Source organism: Anas platyrhynchos, chromosome 3 (genome assembly GCF_047663525.1).
Source record: "Anas platyrhynchos isolate ZD024472 breed Pekin duck chromosome 3, IASCAAS_PekinDuck_T2T, whole genome shotgun sequence".
NCBI classification, from domain to species: domain Eukaryota; kingdom Metazoa; phylum Chordata; class Aves; order Anseriformes; family Anatidae; genus Anas; species Anas platyrhynchos.
This window is the reverse complement of record NC_092589.1, coordinates 29,348,400-29,368,153: the sequence shown is the minus strand read 5'-3', so window position 1 is coordinate 29,368,153 and position 19,754 is coordinate 29,348,400. Positions and strand designations below refer to the sequence as shown.

The window sequence follows — 19,754 nt, the reverse complement described above, 5'->3', positions numbered from 1 at the left end:
TTATTGGAACATAGGTTTTTGCATAAAAAAGAAGCAGGTTATCTCACCCAGCATTTGGCTGATTTTATTTGGAAATTGCAGAAACAAGGACTAATTAATTATCTCTTCAGCTCATGCACAGTATATGCAGATGCAGTTTAGGTTCTAATGAGGGAAAACATTTCAAAACCATGTGTTTTCCTGACTGTTTTAACAGTGCCCTTTTTTGTTTTTAAATTCTCTGCTCATACACACTTTCACCTCACTGCCTTCCACACTCATCCCCTTTCCAATATGGAAGTAAACAGTCACAGATCCCAAATCTTCATTGTTTCCAACTTCCTCAACTTATTTTTTAATTATTTCGGGGTAACAGTGGAGCACTACTTGTGGGTGTCCTTTCTGTATGGGCTTGATATTACTAGACCAGTGTTCTTAATCTTCTCCTTTACCAGAAGATTTTTGCATCAACTGCAGTGAATGTAAAGCTGAATGTCTGTGAATTCTGCCATCCATCATACAAGGCATTTAAGGTCATGTATAACTTATTTTTAGGAAATGCTTGATTTCTGCAGTTTGTAAAGACTCCCTGGTGCCTGTGAGAACTGCAGTAATATGCAAAGAAAGGTTTATGTGTGATTTGAATATTCCTCCCCCATTCCAGTAATTGGATTTTAAAAGATTTTACGGAGTGGAGCAGCTTCAGAAACAATTCTTTTCTTATTAATATCAACCAAGGGTAGCTGAAAGATGGTTAATGATTTCCCTCTTCAGTAATGCAGTTATACATAGAAGTTAATCATGTTTTATAAAAGCTGATAGGCTGATTTTTACATGTGGCTATTTCATAAGCTCAGATATTATTATTGATTAATTTAATGGTAGAGCCAAAACAGATCTATTTGTTTTACCACAGGATCTCTCACCATACATAGCAGCCGCTGCTCACAATTTGTTTAGTGTGGAGTAGGGGCTATTTTGCAGGATTTTGATTCATGTGACTTTATTAAAAGAAGGTTTATGGATTTCTGTGGTTAGCATTGGTTAACAATACGTCTATAATTCAAGAGAAACAGTATGCATTTGTGAGTTCAAAACCAGTGTTGTCAATGGTCATAATTAACCTTGTGACAGCCTGTTCTGTTCCAAGTACTTAAGTGGTTCCACGATAGGACATGCCATGCTAGGTAAGCCTTATTTCTCTAGCTGCTGACTTGTACTGGCTGCTTATTCAAATTGCAGATGCAGTTAAACAAAGTGCCTTATCAGTGCATACTGATAAAATCCGGCAACGTTATTTCTGCCTCGGCTGATAAACAGTGCTTGACTTTCCGTAGACCTTCCTACCACCCACCTTCCTTCCAGCTATAAGTGGAATGTCATGGCAAAATGACAGATATTCCCTCTTTAATACTTGTTCTTGATGAACTGCTTCATGTTCTTCTGAGGAAAAGTAAAATTCATTCAGGTTTTCTACATTTCACAAAACTTCATATTTTCTTATCTTGTCTTAGAAAAAAGTTGTGTTGAGTTACAACATTTTATACCATGCCTGAAACTCTCCTAGGAACAATCATTACCTACGCAGGGTTTCTAGATCATGAAATAAGGCAGATAGTTGTATATTGTTTGTATTGTAGGAATACTGTAGGGATACTGTAAGGGATGTTATAATAATTCTACAGTGTACTCTGGATATATAAATTTTAAGAAGTAGTTAAACCAAGCTTCAGTAACATTGTCAGGTATAGAGTTTATTTACATGGGCAGAGCCTCCTTGTATTGCTGTGAGAGTGTTTTAATCAGACAAGATGATCCAGCTTTCTCACTTGCACACTCTTCCTGTACTCATTCCTAAACTCATTCCTTGAGACCTGGGGTCTTATTATTGGTCTTTTCTTACTTCCTAATCTTTCCTTGTTGAACAAGATAAATCCTTTGTTCCACAGTCTTCATGGATAACCTCTCCAGCAAATTCTTCAGAGGGATTATTAAATATCTTGACTGTGAAATTGTGTGGAGACTTTTGGAACAGAAGAGAAAAGATGTGAACTCAGCACTCACATTATAGAACTGGGAGAGGCAGCCACGTATTTTGTGGCACATGAGTCTTGTAAAATATGTAAGAAATACTCCAAAGTCAAAGAAATACTCCAGACTTCATCATCAGGAAAATTGGGGTTTTGGAGTAAAAGATTCCATGGATTTCTGTCTGTCACCTTGTGTAAGGTCACTGTTAGCTTGCCTGATGGCAGTGCTTGGCACTACAAATCTCTGTGCAGGCAGGCAGGAGCCTGTGCAGCACTGGAGCTGAGGGGTACTGCAACTGGGAAGAAGGAGGCTGCTTTCAGAATGGACTCCTGGAGAGCGAAGGCATCAAGAGGCTGCTTGGTACATGACAGAACCTAGCCAGCTCCTGGGAACATGTCTCCCTGAAAACAGAATGTATCCTTCTAATAACTGAATTGTATTATTGTGTGAGTCTTGTGATGAGGTTTCTCCCCTGGTCTTTTCTCAGCCAGGAGATTTACTTCTATTGCTATAATTTATCAAGTATTCCACTTTATCCAGTGTGTGTGACACATGGTGAGGTAGATTAAAACCAGAACTTTATGACTGTTAATACCAAACAATTAAGCAAGAAAATGTAGAATACACCCTTGGGAAAACATCAGTCATTTCAACTACACACAAGTTTGTCATTGATGGATTTTTGTGTAGAATCATGGCACTGCAAAAATCCTTTAATAGGATCTGATTTTTTGTCATGTTTAATTACTGGTGTCTGTTTTTTGTTTTGTTTTGTTTTGTTTTGTTCTCCTCCTTTATTTATTTATTTATATATTATTTATTTTCCTTTTGTTTAAGTTTACTCCTGTCCCTTACCCTAATTTTTTGTGCCTGGCCTCAGGAGAATTTCTCTTGTCTCTGCACCCACCAATGCCATTTCCTGCTTTGAAAGCAGGAAATAACGTAAATAACGGTAGCCTTCTCTCTGCATACAACTTCATCAGCAGCTGTAGATGCTTTTGAACACCTGTCTAATTGTGATACCATAATTCTTTATTTACTAGTAAGAAAGCAATATGGTACTTTGCTTTGGTTAAAGTACATTTCATCTATGGTTTATTTCTCATGTAATAAGGGCTTAACACCATCAGAGACCTAATATGTTCTTAAGAAATAAAGGTACGTTCTACATTTAGCTTTTGGGGATTCACAAATGCATATTGTATGACAATTGTTCAATCTAGAAGTTAGATCTAGAAAGAATCCAGAAAGAATCCAGAAAATTTCAGCATTTGTCCCCATTCTGCAAGAGGTAGATCTTTCCTTTTTTTCTAGTTTTGTGAGACTCATCTGCCTTCTGTGTGTTCTTTTCTTTTTTCTTTTCTTTTCTTTTCTTTTCTTTTCTTTTCTTTTCTTTTCTTTTCTTTTCTTTTCTTTTCTTTTCTTTTCTTTTCTTTTCTTTTCTTTTCTTTTCTTTTCTTTTCTTTTCTTTTTCTTTTTCTTTTTCTTTTTCTTTTCTTTTCTTAATAACTGCTCATGTTTCAGAGGTAATTTAAATGACTTTTTTTTTTTTTTTCCCCCAGGCATAACTTACCCTTCAGATAACTTGCAGCCCTTTCAAATATCATGCAGATAATCCAGTATTTTTGATAACTCTTACTGGTTCTCCATAGCTATTATAGAATTAGAGATAGAAGGGAAAGAAGTATTAGAACAATTTTCCCCTTATAACACACACATACATGCATCTCAGTGCTGCAGAATCAGGAGTTGTTTTGTTTATTTGGCTTGGTTTTTGTTTTCTACAAACGAACCCACAGTTAACCTGCATGAAAATGCACAGCTTTCCTTAAGCATTCTGTGGTGTATTTTATCAGGCCTCTAATTTAAATGTTCTGACCTCATATAAATATTTCTCTCTCTCTCTCTCTCTCTCTCTCTCTCTCTCTCTTTTTTTTTTTCCTGTACTTTGCTCTGTAGTCTTATCTTCATGTCAAAATTAATTTTGGGCATGTTCACGGAGCTGATTGCAAGCAGACTTGAACTTGTTCCCACTGGGAGCTGGCTGGATGCCAGCCCCAGCCACATTGCAGTGTCTGAGCTGTTGAGTTACACTTCTCAGCAGGTCCCATTAAATGCATCTGAGCACCATGCAGGTAGGGCCACAGCTTGCAGCTGGAATGCAGCTTGTGCCTGCCCAGGTCAGAGCCTCAGTAAGGAGAGCTCATGCCTGCCTGCTATTCCATGACAGAAAGACCCTTATCTTTCACAGTCTCCCTCCTTTCAGAGACTCAAATAAGGAAGACATCTAATAATCATCTGTACTTATCTATAATGTTACTTGAAACCCTTTCCCATGTTATAAGGTTTTCTTTCTGATGGATTTTCTCTTTTGGTTTATCTTGTAACACGTTATGAAACCTTTTATTACGGCTTATGTACTTTGCTAATTAAAACTCATGTTCTGTTTTTACTCCCCTGCTTTTATCTCCAGAGGGATGGTGGTGCGGAGATGCTTAGACTTAGTAGCATACTTATTCATTTGTGCTTTTTGCCTGATCTCTTTCTGAGTTTAGTTGATTGGAAATTGCCAGTGAGGTTTTACCAGTCTGTCATTATGCTTTTCCTCTAAAGGTAATTTAACATTTAATACGGCTCTTTCAATAACTGTGATCTCCCTTCCATCTCTTCATCCCTTAGTTTACTTTCTTCCCAAGAGACTTTCTCTGCCTGAGAAGACCTTCTCTGCCAAGAGATCTTCTTTTGGCATTGGCTCAAAATCACAAGACAGAATTAATTTTTCAAATTTAATCAGGGTAGGAGTATATCTTATTTCTCAAGAGAAATTTGAAGTGTTTATGAGGAATTTTGCAAGTATTCCCACAACCATAAGAACTCTGCCTTTCTACTTCTGAAAAGGCTCTCCCCCTGTACCTTTCTCCAGACATCCTCTACCATAGCTGCTACTCCCCCACAAGCAACATCTGAGCCCCAGCCAGTTTCAGTTTAGGACCTGCTTGAGTGCATATAGTATATTTGGTATCCCCCCTCATTGGATTCTTCTTCAATAAGCTCAGCTTGAACCCATGTAAACAGTGGTTAAGATTACTGTTAGCAGGACAGTGATGTAGTTATGTTTTCCTTCTTGGGCCTCTTTAAAGATGCACTTTAAGCCCCTAAGGAAGGACAGCTCTTCCCCCCCAGCTCTGAAAACTTAAATGATAGTAACTTTGTGCTTTATATGACTGGCATGGTTACTTTAGTTTAGTTTAGTTTAGTTTAGTTTAGTTTAGTTTAGTTTCTTGCTTCTTTGGCATTTGTTGAGTACTACTATTTATTGTTTAGGAGTTTGCTTTCTGTTTACCTCTGTGCTTATACAGGTCACTGATTTTTGTGGCATGGTGAAAGAACAGATGGTAGGAAGAATGACTTATTAGCCTTCCATTACAAAGCAAGAAACAACTGACAAGAAACTTATCTCAGCCTTTGAAGTTTACTTGTGATTTTATTTTACTATTTTATTTTCCTTCCTCTTCCCTTTCCATTTCTCTATTTCTATTTCTATTTCTAATATTTATCTTTAACCTCTTAGCTCATTGTTGTAGCATAGTATGTAGCAAGTCCTAAATTGCAGCTGTTTGTGTTGATAGGTCATTGTTACAATAGAGATAGATTTTTCACAATACATGTTTAACCTAACAGTAGGTGTGAATGTGTCACCATTCAGTCCTCTTGACTTCTATATCAACATTAAAACAATTCTGAGGGAAGTGAGCAGCAAGAGAAGTTTCCATTTGTGCACCTGGAAGATGTTTTGAGAAAAAACAATAGGAAAGAGAGAGTAAAACAGAAGGTTTACCTAAAGAGGTACCTGTGGTTTGAAATACTGCACAGACCGGTCCACATGTTTAATTAGATTAATTGAACTTCTCAAATGGTATATAATTTTTTTGTGTGTTTGTATTTATATGAATGCACTATGCATAAAATAATATAACCCTTAGATTTTTGCAAGAAAGTTAGTATGTTAAAAAGGAAGTTATTGGTGTGAAAAATGGCTAGACTGTCTCATATTCTTTATTCGGTACATGGGAAATATTTTAACAATGCATTTCACACTCTTTTAATAAACATAGCATTGAAATACTTGTTGATGTTTTCTTGGCTTTCAATTCAGATACCATATTTAAAATGACACTTGATAAATAATTAGGAAAAATATAGGTTTCCACAGATGAAAACAACTTTGATAACTTTGTGAAAATAGGATGTGTTTATTGGCATTTTTAAACAAATAACTCATAGAAAAGTGTATTGAATAGTAATATACCCTGATGAAAACTCTTCAAAATCAAGAACTGAATGTATCCCAAAATATGTTCCATTTTTTCACCTTCTAAAACTGATTCTTCAGGTCATGTGAGAGGTGTGTTGCTAGGGAAGATGAAAAAGAACCTCAGTACCTAAACTTGTTTTTTTTTGTTCCCTTACTTTTAAAAATAAGAAGAACACTTTGTTCTTCTTCTTCAATGCCATTCTGACACTAGTACAATAACGGAGTGTATAATTTTCTGTTTTGATGCCTATTTCAAGTTAACAATATAATAGATCTACCAAAAATGTAAATTGATTTTGAAAAACAGTATCAACCCAAGAACTGTGTAATGCTTGCATTGTCTAACTTAAGTTCCCTACTTTTTTTTTTTTTTTTTTTTTTTTTTTGTCTATAGACACCCTATTTTTGGCCATCAAATTGTTGGGAGCCGGAAAACACAGACTATGGTCAGTGTGGAAATCTTTCCTATTTCTCTCGGGATTATGTATTATATGAATGAACACATCATTGTAATCTGTCTTGTTTAATCATCCCACTATTAAAAACATAATTAATGTCATGTAATTCCTATGCAGAAATTGCTGATATTGAAAGAAGTCTGTTGTTACCTTTTTCAAAGTTTATTAAAGTGGGAGTCAGATTTGGTATTATTCTGAGAAAAAAAAAAAAAAAAAAGAAGCCTCAAAGGGCACCAAAACCTAACTTGCCATTTATATTTGATGTTTCCTTCAGAAAGTGTAATCATTTACAGTGACAAAATCTCAGGGAAGCAGAGGACATTTTATTGATAGCTGTGCAATAGTTATTCTCAGATTCAGACCCAAAGATGTAACTAGTTTAGATCTCTTATTTCTGACAAACAGGAAAAAAAAAAAAAAAAAAGTATTTGTTATGAAAACTAATATGGTTCCAATATGAACTGTATTAGAAAATACCTTATTTATTTCCCTGTTTTGTGGATTTCTATTCACAATTTATACATTATAATTAATTATGTATACTTTGGAAATTCTAAACATAATAGGTATTAAAGTATTGCAAAAAGCCTTAGGCTAAGCTTTTCAAAAATGGTAACTAAAATTAGATGCTTCTGTACAGCAGACAGTGACCTAATTTTTCAAGAAAATGAATTATCTGTGAGCTGTCTCCATTCTAGTGCAGACTGTAAGTACTCAGATCATCTGAAGACCAGGTCACTTATTTAGGGCATGTGCATGATAGCTTATCTTTACAAAAAATAAAATCTGGAGTGTCTGCTGCCTTTTGGAAATTTAGGTTGGTATTCACTTGTAATAAGGATTCAATCTCAGCTCTTGGAAGCTGAAGACTGCAGGGATCAGTGTAAGGGTGGATGGTTCCAATGGACATGTCTTGCTTTTTTGGAGCTGACTTAGTTTGATTTCAAATACGTTGCTAAAAATAAAAACACAATTTCATGCTGAGACTCTCAGCAGAGATGAGTGCCTTCAACGTAAAGTTTGCAGAGTGCCTCATTCTGTAGAATGAGAAAAATGTTCATTCTTCTTATAACATGATGATAAGCAAAGATGTCCAGCAAGTAGTTATCAAAAGCTACAAAGGAGAAAAGATTCACTCAAACTGCATCTGAGTGATTAGCCACTCCATCCAAGGGAAATAATCTCTGAAGGAGACATGCTTGATTTACCACTTATTGCAATTTTTTTTTTCTTTCCTTGAAAGTATTATTTGCTTTCCTCAAAGGGACACTTCAGTATAGTCTTCTAATACGTTAAAGATCAGAAAATAATTTGCTGTGGTTTTAAGAGACATTGAGTTGTTCAGCTCTAGTGTGTATGACGTTACTGGGAGAATTTTAATAAATAAGCATGCACTTAACAGGTCTGAACTTGAGATCAGGCTGAGAAAGTTTCTATTCATATCCTTTAATCTAAATTAAGAGAAACGATAGCTTTCTAGTAACAGCTAGTCACTGGCTTGGGCAATGAATTATATACATATGTCGGTATATTGTATTATATACATAATATCAGTCAGTGAACAGAATTCTTAAATAATCTATGCAGTTTTTTCATACCAGAAACAAAATTTAATTTGCTATCAGATTCTTCCCTTTGTTGAGCAGTACTTGCTTGAGAGCTTTTGAGATTTAATATAAGACCTGTAAAATATGTTCCAGTTGGTGAATTTAAGTTCTTCTGTTGCAGTTGGGTGAAGGAAGGGAAAATCTCAACCCTGCCATGTCATTTCTCCTTTGGAATCAAGAGCCAATAAGTAACCTACCTACAGACTACACTAGATCTACTTAAGGCAGCTGTGAGTTGCCAGAATTGGCTAAGGCTAGAGCATTCACAGGAAAGTAATTTTTTATGATAACTTTTCAATAGTATTCTTATTGGGTTAGCCTCTTCCCAGTCCCAGAAATTAGCCTTTGCCTTGTGGCCTGAGGATTTTTTATTTTTTTTTTCTGATAGCTTTCTCTGCATACAAACAGAAGGAAGACAAGGGAACTAAATAAGCTTCTTGCAAAAAGGATCACGTATCTGTTGTAAACAAATGGTCATCACAACAGTAAAGAAAACTCAAATATATAATACTCAAAAATCCAAAGTAAATCTAAAGTAGGATTGAATTTGATGATATTAAATTCCATCCCAAACACACTCCAAAAAGGTTCTGCAGATTTTCTCAGTAATTGTTACTTACTAGAAAGTATAATAAATAGAATTTATGCTATTACAGATACATAATTGCCTTTAGTGCTTGTCATGTGTTATTGTACTATGCTGTGCTTCAGTTTAAATGGACATATTCAGAACAAGCTTGAATCTCTACCTCCTAAAACAAATGACTGGCAGGCATTAGGAGTCTCACAAGCAAGCAAGCAAGCAATAGGCTTTCTCTGTAATATTTCTTTATCAAAGCTAATAACAAAGCAAACCACTTCTTTGCCATTGACCTAATTTTACAAGTCTTTGAAAACACACTAAAATTTTATTTTAATTTAAAAATTACACTCAACCATTTATCATTACTCAAGCATGGCTGGGCTACTGTCCAGAATGCAGAATATAGCCAGAAAAATAATCAAACTAGAAATTAAATGATCTTGAGGTACTGCAATTACCAGAGCTAACTGAAAAGGAAATATCCATATATCTTTGTAAAATAAGTTAGTATCTTCTCTAAAATATCATTTGTTGACCCATATTAGACTTTAATATTACATATTTTCATTAAAAAAAAAAATCTTAGAAAAATGTAAAGAAAACAAAAAACACAAAACACAAAACAAAACAAAAACAAAAACAAAAGAATCTTCCATAATTTCAAGAAACTTCAGGCTACTTCTCATAACTAAGCCATAGTGCAGCACTGTGTCTTGGTGACAAAAATAGAGCTTGGACTAACTTACTGTACATCAACATGAAATTGTATAGCCTTTGGCTATGATTTTAGCTATGTAAACAGTGATCAGATGGTCATTCTGAGGCTACTAAGAAATGTTACAAACTGTGGAAAATCTCCTTTTCCTTCCCTTGAAAATCTTGCCATAAAATATATCAGGATAGATGTCTCAAATTACAAATATTTTTTAAAAAGTTGGGTTCTTTGATTCTGTCTATTGAAGAACCATTTTAATGCTTTATACCTTGAAGTCCACCCATACAAGACACGTTGTTCTGTGCAGAACCCCATTGGATTCAGTGAGATTTTATTAATAAAAATATGCACGTTTCTCTTTTTTATTATTATTATTTGTTGATTTTTTAAGTCTGGTGTAGTTCAAGTCACTTTGCATTTCCTGTTTGTTAAGCCATGTTCCTGAATTAAAATTTGGTTTTGTAACATATAGAATTCGATTTCAGTTCAAAAAACAGGCTCTGGAAATGAATGAAGCTGTGCATGCTATCTACCTATAATCATTTTTCTTTTCTTGTAGATATAATTTTTTTACTAACATATTTTTGCTCTAGCAGATTAAAAACAGTTAATTTTATTAAGGTATAATTAAGGCATAATATGGGTGCTTTTAAAATCCATTTAATCTAAGAATGGGTAAATATAATATCACATATGAAATTATTATTCCATATACATATGGCCTCAGCTCTCATGGGATTAGTCCAAATCTCTTAGACGTGTAGTGAAACACAACTGCTGCAAATTTGATGAGTTTGCATTCTTACTGTTCTCTTGTTTGAATGAGATAACTAAGAAATATGAGGGGTTAGGGGAAAACTTAATTCACAACAAAATGCAAATTGTTTTTTGAGTTTGAAAATCTCAGGCTTAAGCCTAAGCAAACAAAGGGACATATTTAAGACAATGTAAAAGAATTACAAGAATTTCAGATGTGCAGGTTCTTCAGATGGGAAGGAGAATCTGTAACTTTTATTTATTATTTCTCTAGCCTGCTTTTGCTGCTATTTAGATTCAAAAGTGTAGTAATATACAGTCCTTTTCTTACACTTGACTATACATTAAAAAAAAAAAAGTTCAAAGGAGAGTCAGAATAAGATTTTGAAAGTGCCATGACCATTTAAAATGTAAAAGAGTTTTGGACCACTAGAACACAACAGTCAATTATATATAGTTATATAGTTGCAAATATAGTTGCAAGAAGGTGCTGTTTCAGCCTTGTAATTTTTGTGTGTGCCGTTCTCCCAGAGAAGTTAGAAATGGGTGAGTTTTGCAGAATTTCAGTAGGTTATGGAGAACACAGTAAATAACTGATACTGCAATGTGAGTTTAAAAGCATCTCTTTGTGTTCAATAAACGACAATAAGTAATGTATTTTTCTATATATACAAAGTAAATTCTTAAATTCTGCTGTTCTGAAGAATGACAAATTTTAAATGATGTTTAGTAAATTAGTATTTTTTTTTTTTTTTGATAAATTTATGTTTAGTAGCCCTCTAGTTAAAGACATGCTGTGAATGTATTGTTCTAGGAAGTTAGAACACTTGCAAGAGATAATGCCTTTATTAATTACTCCCTTTGAGTATATGCTTCTTTTCTGGATAAGAACAAGCGTTGCCTCTAAACTTCTATGGCAGTTCTATAAACATTCCTATCCAGTCTGATTTACAGTAAAATATAGAAATCATCTACCTTTGGTATATGAAAGTTGTTGTCTCAATGCAATTGTTCTCCAGCCTTTTTGTGAAAGCAAAAGTCCATCTGTTTTTCCTTATTAATTCAACTAACAATTAAGTCCATACATAGGTTGCTTCTTAGAGATACTTTCTTATTATATAAATTAAACTGACACAGGCCTCTCTATGTTCAGCCTCTGTTGCTCCCCTCTGAACATGAGCCATAGCACCTGGCACATTTACTTCTTCTCTGCAAAGCTTGCAGTCATACTAAAAAGTACATAGTACATAGTGCCTGTAAAGTAATTGAAATCTTCCATATTTTTTTTTCATATATTGATTTTTTTTGCATAATTTTCTCTCTAGTGTTTGTTGCCTACTTCTTTTACATATCTACTTTCAAATTCCTCTCTGAAATATTGGTTATGTTAAGAAATTTCTTTCTTGCACAATTTTCTGCACTCTTTTGCTTGGAATAACTGGCAAGAAGGAGGACTTCTATATAGAGGAGGATACAGAGGAGTCATTATATCCTTTCTTTCCCCAAATGCTCAGGCAGGACTCCCTTGGCAACAGCTTAGCAGTAAGCAGTCTGGATTTGAGAAATATTAAGCCCCATTGCTTGCCTGAGCTCTGCTGGAAAACTGCATGTGCTCAGCATCTCTGGATATTAATCCATAAATATGAGTCAGTAGCTTGGGGCAAAACTGGTAGCAAAGTAGCATTTTGTTCTATATAAATTGTCAGATATGAATAAAAATGTATTTATTAAAATGTATGCCTTGAGAATGACGAGAAATTTACCAATATGGTGTAAATAGTTTGTGGATAGCTCTGTAATTCTATAATCTTGATTCTCGATGCCAAATATTTATTTTTTCAACAGTTAGTGTCAGCACGAGTATGTCAGCAATGACTCACACAAGCAATTCTCTTAGGTTCTAAATAGATCCCTCTTTTAACGACCCACCTCAAAGAATCTCAAAATTTACTCTATTTCCAGTTGTAGTAAGAAACAGACACTTTCCACCAGACTCAACTAATTTATTATTTTTTTTATAAGACTGGCTTGTGGCTCTTTAAGTGAGTGGATTTTCTTTGAGAAACTACATATACAAAATGTGTTGGCTAAGCTCTTGGTGACAGGACTAAGTGAGGGCTACAGTCTGTCAAACAGAATTGTCCCTCAAGAAATGTGGCTGGGTCCAGTGCTTGCTATGCACAAAATTTAATCTGCGCAGAACACAATGAAAAGTACTTTGGGAAAGAGACCTGTGTTAACAGAAAGATGTACTGGGTGATCTACAAGGTTTTTTTGTTTTGTTTTGTTTTGTTTTGTTTTTCCACTCTGGATTTATTCCATTATATTACTCTGTGGGGCTATATCATTTACTCTTCAGGAGCTATCTCTGTCATATAAATGATGAAAAGAAAGTCTCACTTCAACAAACATGTCCTGAATTTTTTTCTGAACCTTGCTAATTCTGACATTGACAAACTACCACACAGAGGGCTCTGTAAGCAGGAGGCATTTCCTGAAAATGCTCTCCAACCAGATCACAATTTATGAATTTTTTACTTACCTTAATTTTTCTTTCCGTGTATGTGTAAATTTCCGTATGTGTAACATGTAAAATGTGTTTGGCCAAGACGTTTGTATGCGCATGAAAGTATGCACAATATTATTTAATAGCTTTATTTAAAAACATTGATAATCTGCATGTAGGCCCCATATAAATAGAGATATAATCTGTCACAATAAGTTCTGAGATTTATAAACATAACTCATAACGTTCAGAATTACTTTCAAATCACCGTTTGTGGTTTTTGTTTGTATATGTTTTTCTGTTTCATTATTAATATGAAAATTAGAGCTTTCAGGCCATGACAAAACATGTATTTTTCTGTAGCCTTGCTACTGCCAGCACTTTGCTGGGTGGGCACTGAGTAGCTGACACCTTTGTCAAGTAATAACCATCTTCTGATGCTGTCCCTGTAGCTGGCTTTTGCAGTTTGGAAGAGAACTCTCTCCATCTTTTGTTTTCTCTGCCTTGTCTTGGATTGCACATGCCCTAAGTGGTTTCTATGCAAAGTCAATGTATTTGGATTTGTTAGAAGTTTTATATCAAATTCATATGAGCCCCTATTAAATGAGAACCTGTGAGGAGATAGATTATTTATTTATTTATTGTGCCAGTGCAGTTGATTAAATTCTTGAATGCAAATTTGCAAATTGAAAGAATTATGATAATATAAGGAAGCATGAAATAATTCGATGGATACAATTTTAAATTAGATTTGACAGCAGGATATTCCTTAACTGATCCCGTAATTTAGGTGGGTTGGGTGTTCTTTATTCTGAACCCTTTTTTTTTTTTTTTTTTTTTTGTCAACCTGCAGAATTTTATCAGGCAACATAATCTGAGGAATTTTCTGTGTAAAAGATGGATTTGCCTTTTCTAGGTCTTGAGCTCTCTGTTAATTTGGAATTGGTTTTCTTTCTTGCCCTTTGTTAATATACAAAATTGTAATTAATTTGGATCTACTCTTCTAAATTTATAATCAAATCACATTCCTTAAATGATACAGAACTATTGTGATCACAGATTAAAAGGTAGGACTATTGGTAGATATTATTGGTATGAAATGGTGGGACTATTCCAGAAATTATGTTTTTGACCATTTGGCAGTTTAGTGCACATAAACTATCACAGTCTTACTTGTATTTAATGTTCTTAGTGTTTACTGAAGTGTAGTTCTTAATACATGAGGCTGACACATTTGAACACCTAAAAGAAAGTTATCCTCTTTTTTTTTTTTTTTTTTTTTTTTTTAAGACTAGGTGAAACTCACTAGCTGTCACACTGTCGAAAAGAAAAAAATATATACATACTTTTTTAGAGCTGACCTAAAGATGGCATAAATAGTCCTGGAAATCCTGATGCTTAAATAAGATAGTTGTTTTATTGTTTCTATTCTGTAGTCGTGCTCTGTGCTGATTGTCCTGTAATTCTCCATCTGACACAGATGCTCATATATGGAGAACTTCTGTCAGCCCACAGGGCACTTTGAAACCCTTGGAGCTTACAGTATTTCCTTTTTCCTTGCTCTTTACATGCTGACTAGACAGGTACACACAGTCTCTGAAACCAGAATTTTGACTCAAAGAAACTATAAATTTTATCTGGCCTAAGTGAAGAACATGAGTGTTTGCTGAGAGTTACACCCACCATCTGGGGCTGAATCAAGCTGTAACACTATTGGCACTAGGACAGTTATATAAGGAGTTTAAGTTTGTGTATATGGTGGTGGATGTGTAGGTGGCATTATCTGTGGTCTTCAGAGGCCCAGTTGTATTTCCATTGAATTTAGCTGAGGCTTTTTCTCTGCTCTGTGGAGCAGAGATTTAGGCCCCTTTTAGAAACAAGTTTAAATTCCCAACTTTAACTATTGGTTGGAAGCTTCTTTTTTTTTTTTTTTTTTTTTTTTTCTCCTTTCAGTAAGTGTATGTAACACAGTGCATTATCAGTCCAGTTCCTTGATTCTAGAATAAAACCTGTAATTATCAGAAAGAAATAAAAAAGAAAAAAAGTTTTCAGTGAGCTTTCAAGTACAATTGAGCAGTCAAGAGCAAGAAACAAATGTAGTTAACCATGACAATGGATTATTTTGGATATATCAGTTTAAAAACATGCAAGAGAGAAAGCCCAGACACCCTCTTCATGCAGCTATTTGTAGAACACTTCTGATTCTCATTTTAAACTCTGAAATTTTCCAGGTTTTGTGAATACCTGAGCAGAGTTTTCCAAAGCGTTTTAGTACTGTTTTGTTGTTCAGATGCCCATTTATATACGTCACTGGCCATCTTTCATTATGAATTGTTGCATATTAATACTGTGCTTAAAACGGCTGGAAAATTTTCTCATGCTAATCAGTAACTTGTAAAGCATATAGCATCTAATACACAGTTCACTTTAGTGGAGGCAATTATGTTGATTGCAAAATCCATCAGAATACACTGGCACTAAAAATAAGATGGTATGTGGCTGTCCATATATAGTAAATTGAGGTTATTAATCAGACCCTGTTCCCTGCTTATCATTCATCCATATGTTAAGCATTTTTCAGCACCCTTGTCAGAGAATAGCAAAGGCATGCAGCTCTGCAACAGAAGGTAAGCAAGATCTGTGGGTGTCAACAATGCAAGCAGGGGCAAAGTCCTCACCATCAGGGTTGGAAGTGAACAGGAAAGTCCTGGCTTCAACCAGGAAGTCAGAGCAGCACTGGTAAGGTTCAGGGCTGGTTACAGGCATACCTAGTGTAGCTCAGGCAGGGGCCGTGGGAAGTATCTGTGCTTAAATTCAGCTCCTGGGCCAGTGGGTGCCACAGTAGCTCTGGATGGGCTGCCTGGGGCACTTATAGTTCCTTGGAGCACTGAGGGTCCTGAGCAGGATCCTAAGGGGTCACTTTCAGTAAAGGTGGCCCTTTTATTTGTTGCATGTACTGCAGATGAATGGGCCTCGACCTGTGCTGCTTTAGAGAAGTGTAGGCTCAAAACTAGTACCTGCTTCAGGACTGACCCAAAGAATAGCTGCAGCCTGGTCTTCTTGTTCCTAACATAGACAATTAATAGTACTCTCCTTCATAAAATGGTGATTGTTGACTAAATTTAGATCCTTTTCCCTTTCTTTGAAGGCTTTCAAACTTTCTTTGTTCTTTCAGCATCCTTGCTTTAAAACATAAACATTTCTGGCTTGGAAATGCCTTGTGTTCTAATGTGGAGCAGTATGACCACAAGAAGATATGTAAGAACAAAAATAGAATATTTTGACAACTTACTTCCTTCAGGCACAAGAGCAAACTGCAGAATTTTACAGATTCTGTCAAACTGCCAATACACTACAATTACCAAAGACCATCCGATAATGATGGAGTCTGATAATTTGATGGAATATGCAGTTCCAAACATCTCTCATTAACAGATCATAAATGAACACTGATGAGCTGAAAATGTCTTCTCCGTTATTGTAATTTCCATTCTACAAATGCAGATGTTCATGATTTTGGGGAAAAAAAGGGGAAACACAACACTGGGTGTGATGTCATTCTGCATCATGTTTTTGTGCTAGAAAAGCATATGTGAAGATAGAGAAGTGATAAGCTTTTAATATCAGAACCTTCCAGCAGATTTTAGTTCCATATCAAGCTGTAAAAACACTGAAAACTCATACAAACCATGAGATTAGAAAAGCAGACACTGTCATTTTCTGAAATGTCAGAGGATCATGACTCTGCTTTGAGATAAGAACATGAGACTCACTGACATCACTCCCCCCACCCTGACACTCAAGGTCAAGTTACATGTTTCGGTGCAGAAAAGGAATGGTACCAGCAAAAGGCAGCAGAATCCATATTTCAGATCTCATTGCTCTAAAAGCTGAAAGAACAAAAGCATATTTTTCTGTGTCTTCAAAGGTTCTGGCTGAAAATGAGAGATTTTCACATTCTTCTTGCATTCCAGCTTGTTAGTGAATTTTGCAATGGACAAGCTGAGGATTTATGCCAACAAGAGTGTGAACTAGTGAACTCAAATTCCTGAGCTACTGCCACCTTCTCATGTGACTATAGGAGTTCTTATATAGATCCTCAAACATGCACTTTTATAATAAGGATGTAATTGTTAGAACATTCTTCAGAACAATTTTCTTCTTCTTTACTAGTAAACATGTCATATTTCCCAGATAACGAAATCTTCCTTGGGCATATTCTGGCACCTAGAAATATTTTTGACTTAAAGAATCTAGGCCACTGGTATTATAACCCTTAGATTCCTGAAAGGGAGGGCATCTGGATATTCATATTTGTTTCTGTTGAGATGAAATTAGGTTGCTTGAAATAGACAAATTTTAACACTTAGAATTATTAGAACTGTCTACACATTTCTATTAAATATACGTTTTATTGCTAATATTTTCAAGGAATTTATGAATGTTTTTCATGTTCAGTAAATAACTGATTTAGAAGGAAAAGAGAGGAAAATGCTTCACTGTCAGAGGAGCTAAATAACGAATAGCATTTTTGTCCTCAGTATTTTCCTACCACTGTACTTATTGTGGATGAAGCCTAAGTACAAAAGAATTTGTCCCCTTGTATTTTTGTGGCATTCCAGCATGCATGCCAATGCACTAGTGTAACTGTATCATATTATTAAAATGGATGGAAACTGAGGCTACAGAAACTCTTTGACTGATGTACTTGTTGTGTGGTTAGTGGATTTGTTTCTGTATTTGTAAATTTTGTGGACACAGAGATTGCACTGGGGGGATATGGGAGTATAACAAACAGAGGAAGTGGCCATGGCTTCTTAAGGGAATGGAAAGCAATAAAAAAAAAAAAAAAAAGTGAAAGAAAATAGATAACATGTACAAAATGAGGAAAAAATAGGCAAAAACTGTGTCAAATTATAACTACATTTTGCATCAAGTAACACTTGTAACTGCAGCTGGAGTTACAAGTGCTTGTCATCAGTTCCACTGAAATAACCTCTACCAGTGTGGGTTTCTACCCTCAGCAAGTTTGCAAATGATACAAAGCTTGGCAGAGTGGCTGACACACCAAGGGCCTGTGCGGCTATTCAGAGGGACCTGGACGGGCTAGAGTTGGGTGGAGAGGAACCTCATGAGGTTTAGCAAGGGCAGGTGCAGGGTCCTGCAGCTGGTGAGGAACAAACCCAGGCACTCATACAGGTTGGGGGCTGACTTGCTGGAGAGCAGCTCTGCAGAGAGGAACCTGGGGGTTGTGGTGGACAAACAAGTTAACCATGAGCCAGCAGTGTGTCCTTGTGGCCAAGAAGGCTAATGGGATCCTAGCCTGCATCAGGAGGAGTGTGGACAGAAGGTTGAGAGAGGTGATCTTCCCCCTCTACTCAGTTCTGGTGAGGCCACATCTGGAATAATATTGTGTGCAGTTCTGGGCTCCCCAGTGCAACAGAGATGTAGAACTTCTAGAGAGGATCAAGAACTTCAAGAAGGTGATTAAGGGATTGGAGCATCTGTCCTATGAGGAAAGATTAAGTGAGCTGGACCTGTTTAGTCTAGAGAAGAGGAGACTGAGAGGGGATCTTATCAACCTGTATAAATAAATACCTGAGGGAACAATGTAAAGAGGGTGGGGCCAAACTTTTCTCAGTGGTGGCCAGTGATAGGACAAGGGGTAATGGAACCATAGGAGGTTTCATCGCCATATGAGAAAGAACTTTATGGTTCAGGTGATAGAGCACCGGAACAGGCTGCCCAGAGAGGTTGTGGAGTCTCCTTCTTTGGAGACATTCAAAACCCGCCTGGATGCGATCCTGTGTAACATGCTCTAGGTGACCCTGCTTCAGCAGTTTGGGGTGGACTAGATGATCTCTGGAGGTCTCTTTCAACTTCAGCCATTCTGTGATTCTGTGATTCGTTAGACATAAAAATATATCCTTATGTGTAAAATATAACTGGTCTGACTACATTAAAAAGCAAAGCCCAATACAAGATAAGCAAGTCCTTCTTCCTAGTAATTGCAAGAATTATTTTCCTATATGAAGTTATTTCTCTTTGTTTCCATAGTGGACCAGTTGGCAGTAGGGAGAAAAGAAGCATGGCCCATTCCTAGGCAGAAACAGTAAATATCAGCTTGATTTGCTGATCATAGAGACTAGAGATAAATTACAGTATTCTTACCTACACTGATCAAAAGATTCCTCCACCTCACACATGAGAAGGTGCTCTCAAGTAGTGATACAGGTAAACACTGCTCCCAGACCTTAGCAGAAGGAATTGTGCTTCCCTGCTCATCTTACAGTTGGAAGAAATTGTGCAATATCTGGAGTTAATGTGAAGAATCTGTTGGAAATGTGCTTCATTAAAGAATATGAAGAATACATGTATAAAGAATAAAGACTTCAGGATCAAGCTTTTAATCTAATGCAAAACAACGTTCTGTATGTGTAGCCTTAACTTTTATTTTCATCCCTGTATCCTTTCAGTATTTAGTTCCATTTTATTAGTTACAGTTCTGTTCAGTCAGGATGAGGTGGAGGCAGAATAGATCTGCTGAAGGATTTTGGATTTTAAATAAATAAAATATTTCTCTTTGTATCTAATACAAGGTACTACTTTTTATTTTATTTTATTTTATTTTATTTTGGTCTCATTATTTTCTATTTTAAATATTACTTATAGCAGACCATACTGTATGAGACTTAAATCTTCTTAGGAACTAATCTTTAATTAACAGTTTTTCAGACTGAAATTTAGGGATTTCTAAGTATAAAATATATAAAAAAAAATAAAATCCTGTATATACATTCTTAA

At 35.6% G+C, this 19,754-nt stretch overlaps 1 protein-coding gene across 9 annotated transcripts in view; it reads left to right on the top strand.

The window, feature by feature from the left end:
• RGS7 (regulator of G protein signaling 7) overlaps window positions 1-19,754 on the top strand; it is a 260,311-nt gene that overhangs the window by 173,986 nt on the left and 66,571 nt on the right. For all 9 annotated transcript variants that reach the window (XM_027453802.3, XM_027453801.3, XM_027453796.3 and 6 more), the window contains one exon: window positions 6,720-6,771. In XM_027453802.3, the coding sequence (XP_027309603.1) occupies window positions 6,720-6,771 (52 nt within the window). The remainder of the gene's footprint in view (window positions 1-6,719; window positions 6,772-19,754) is intronic.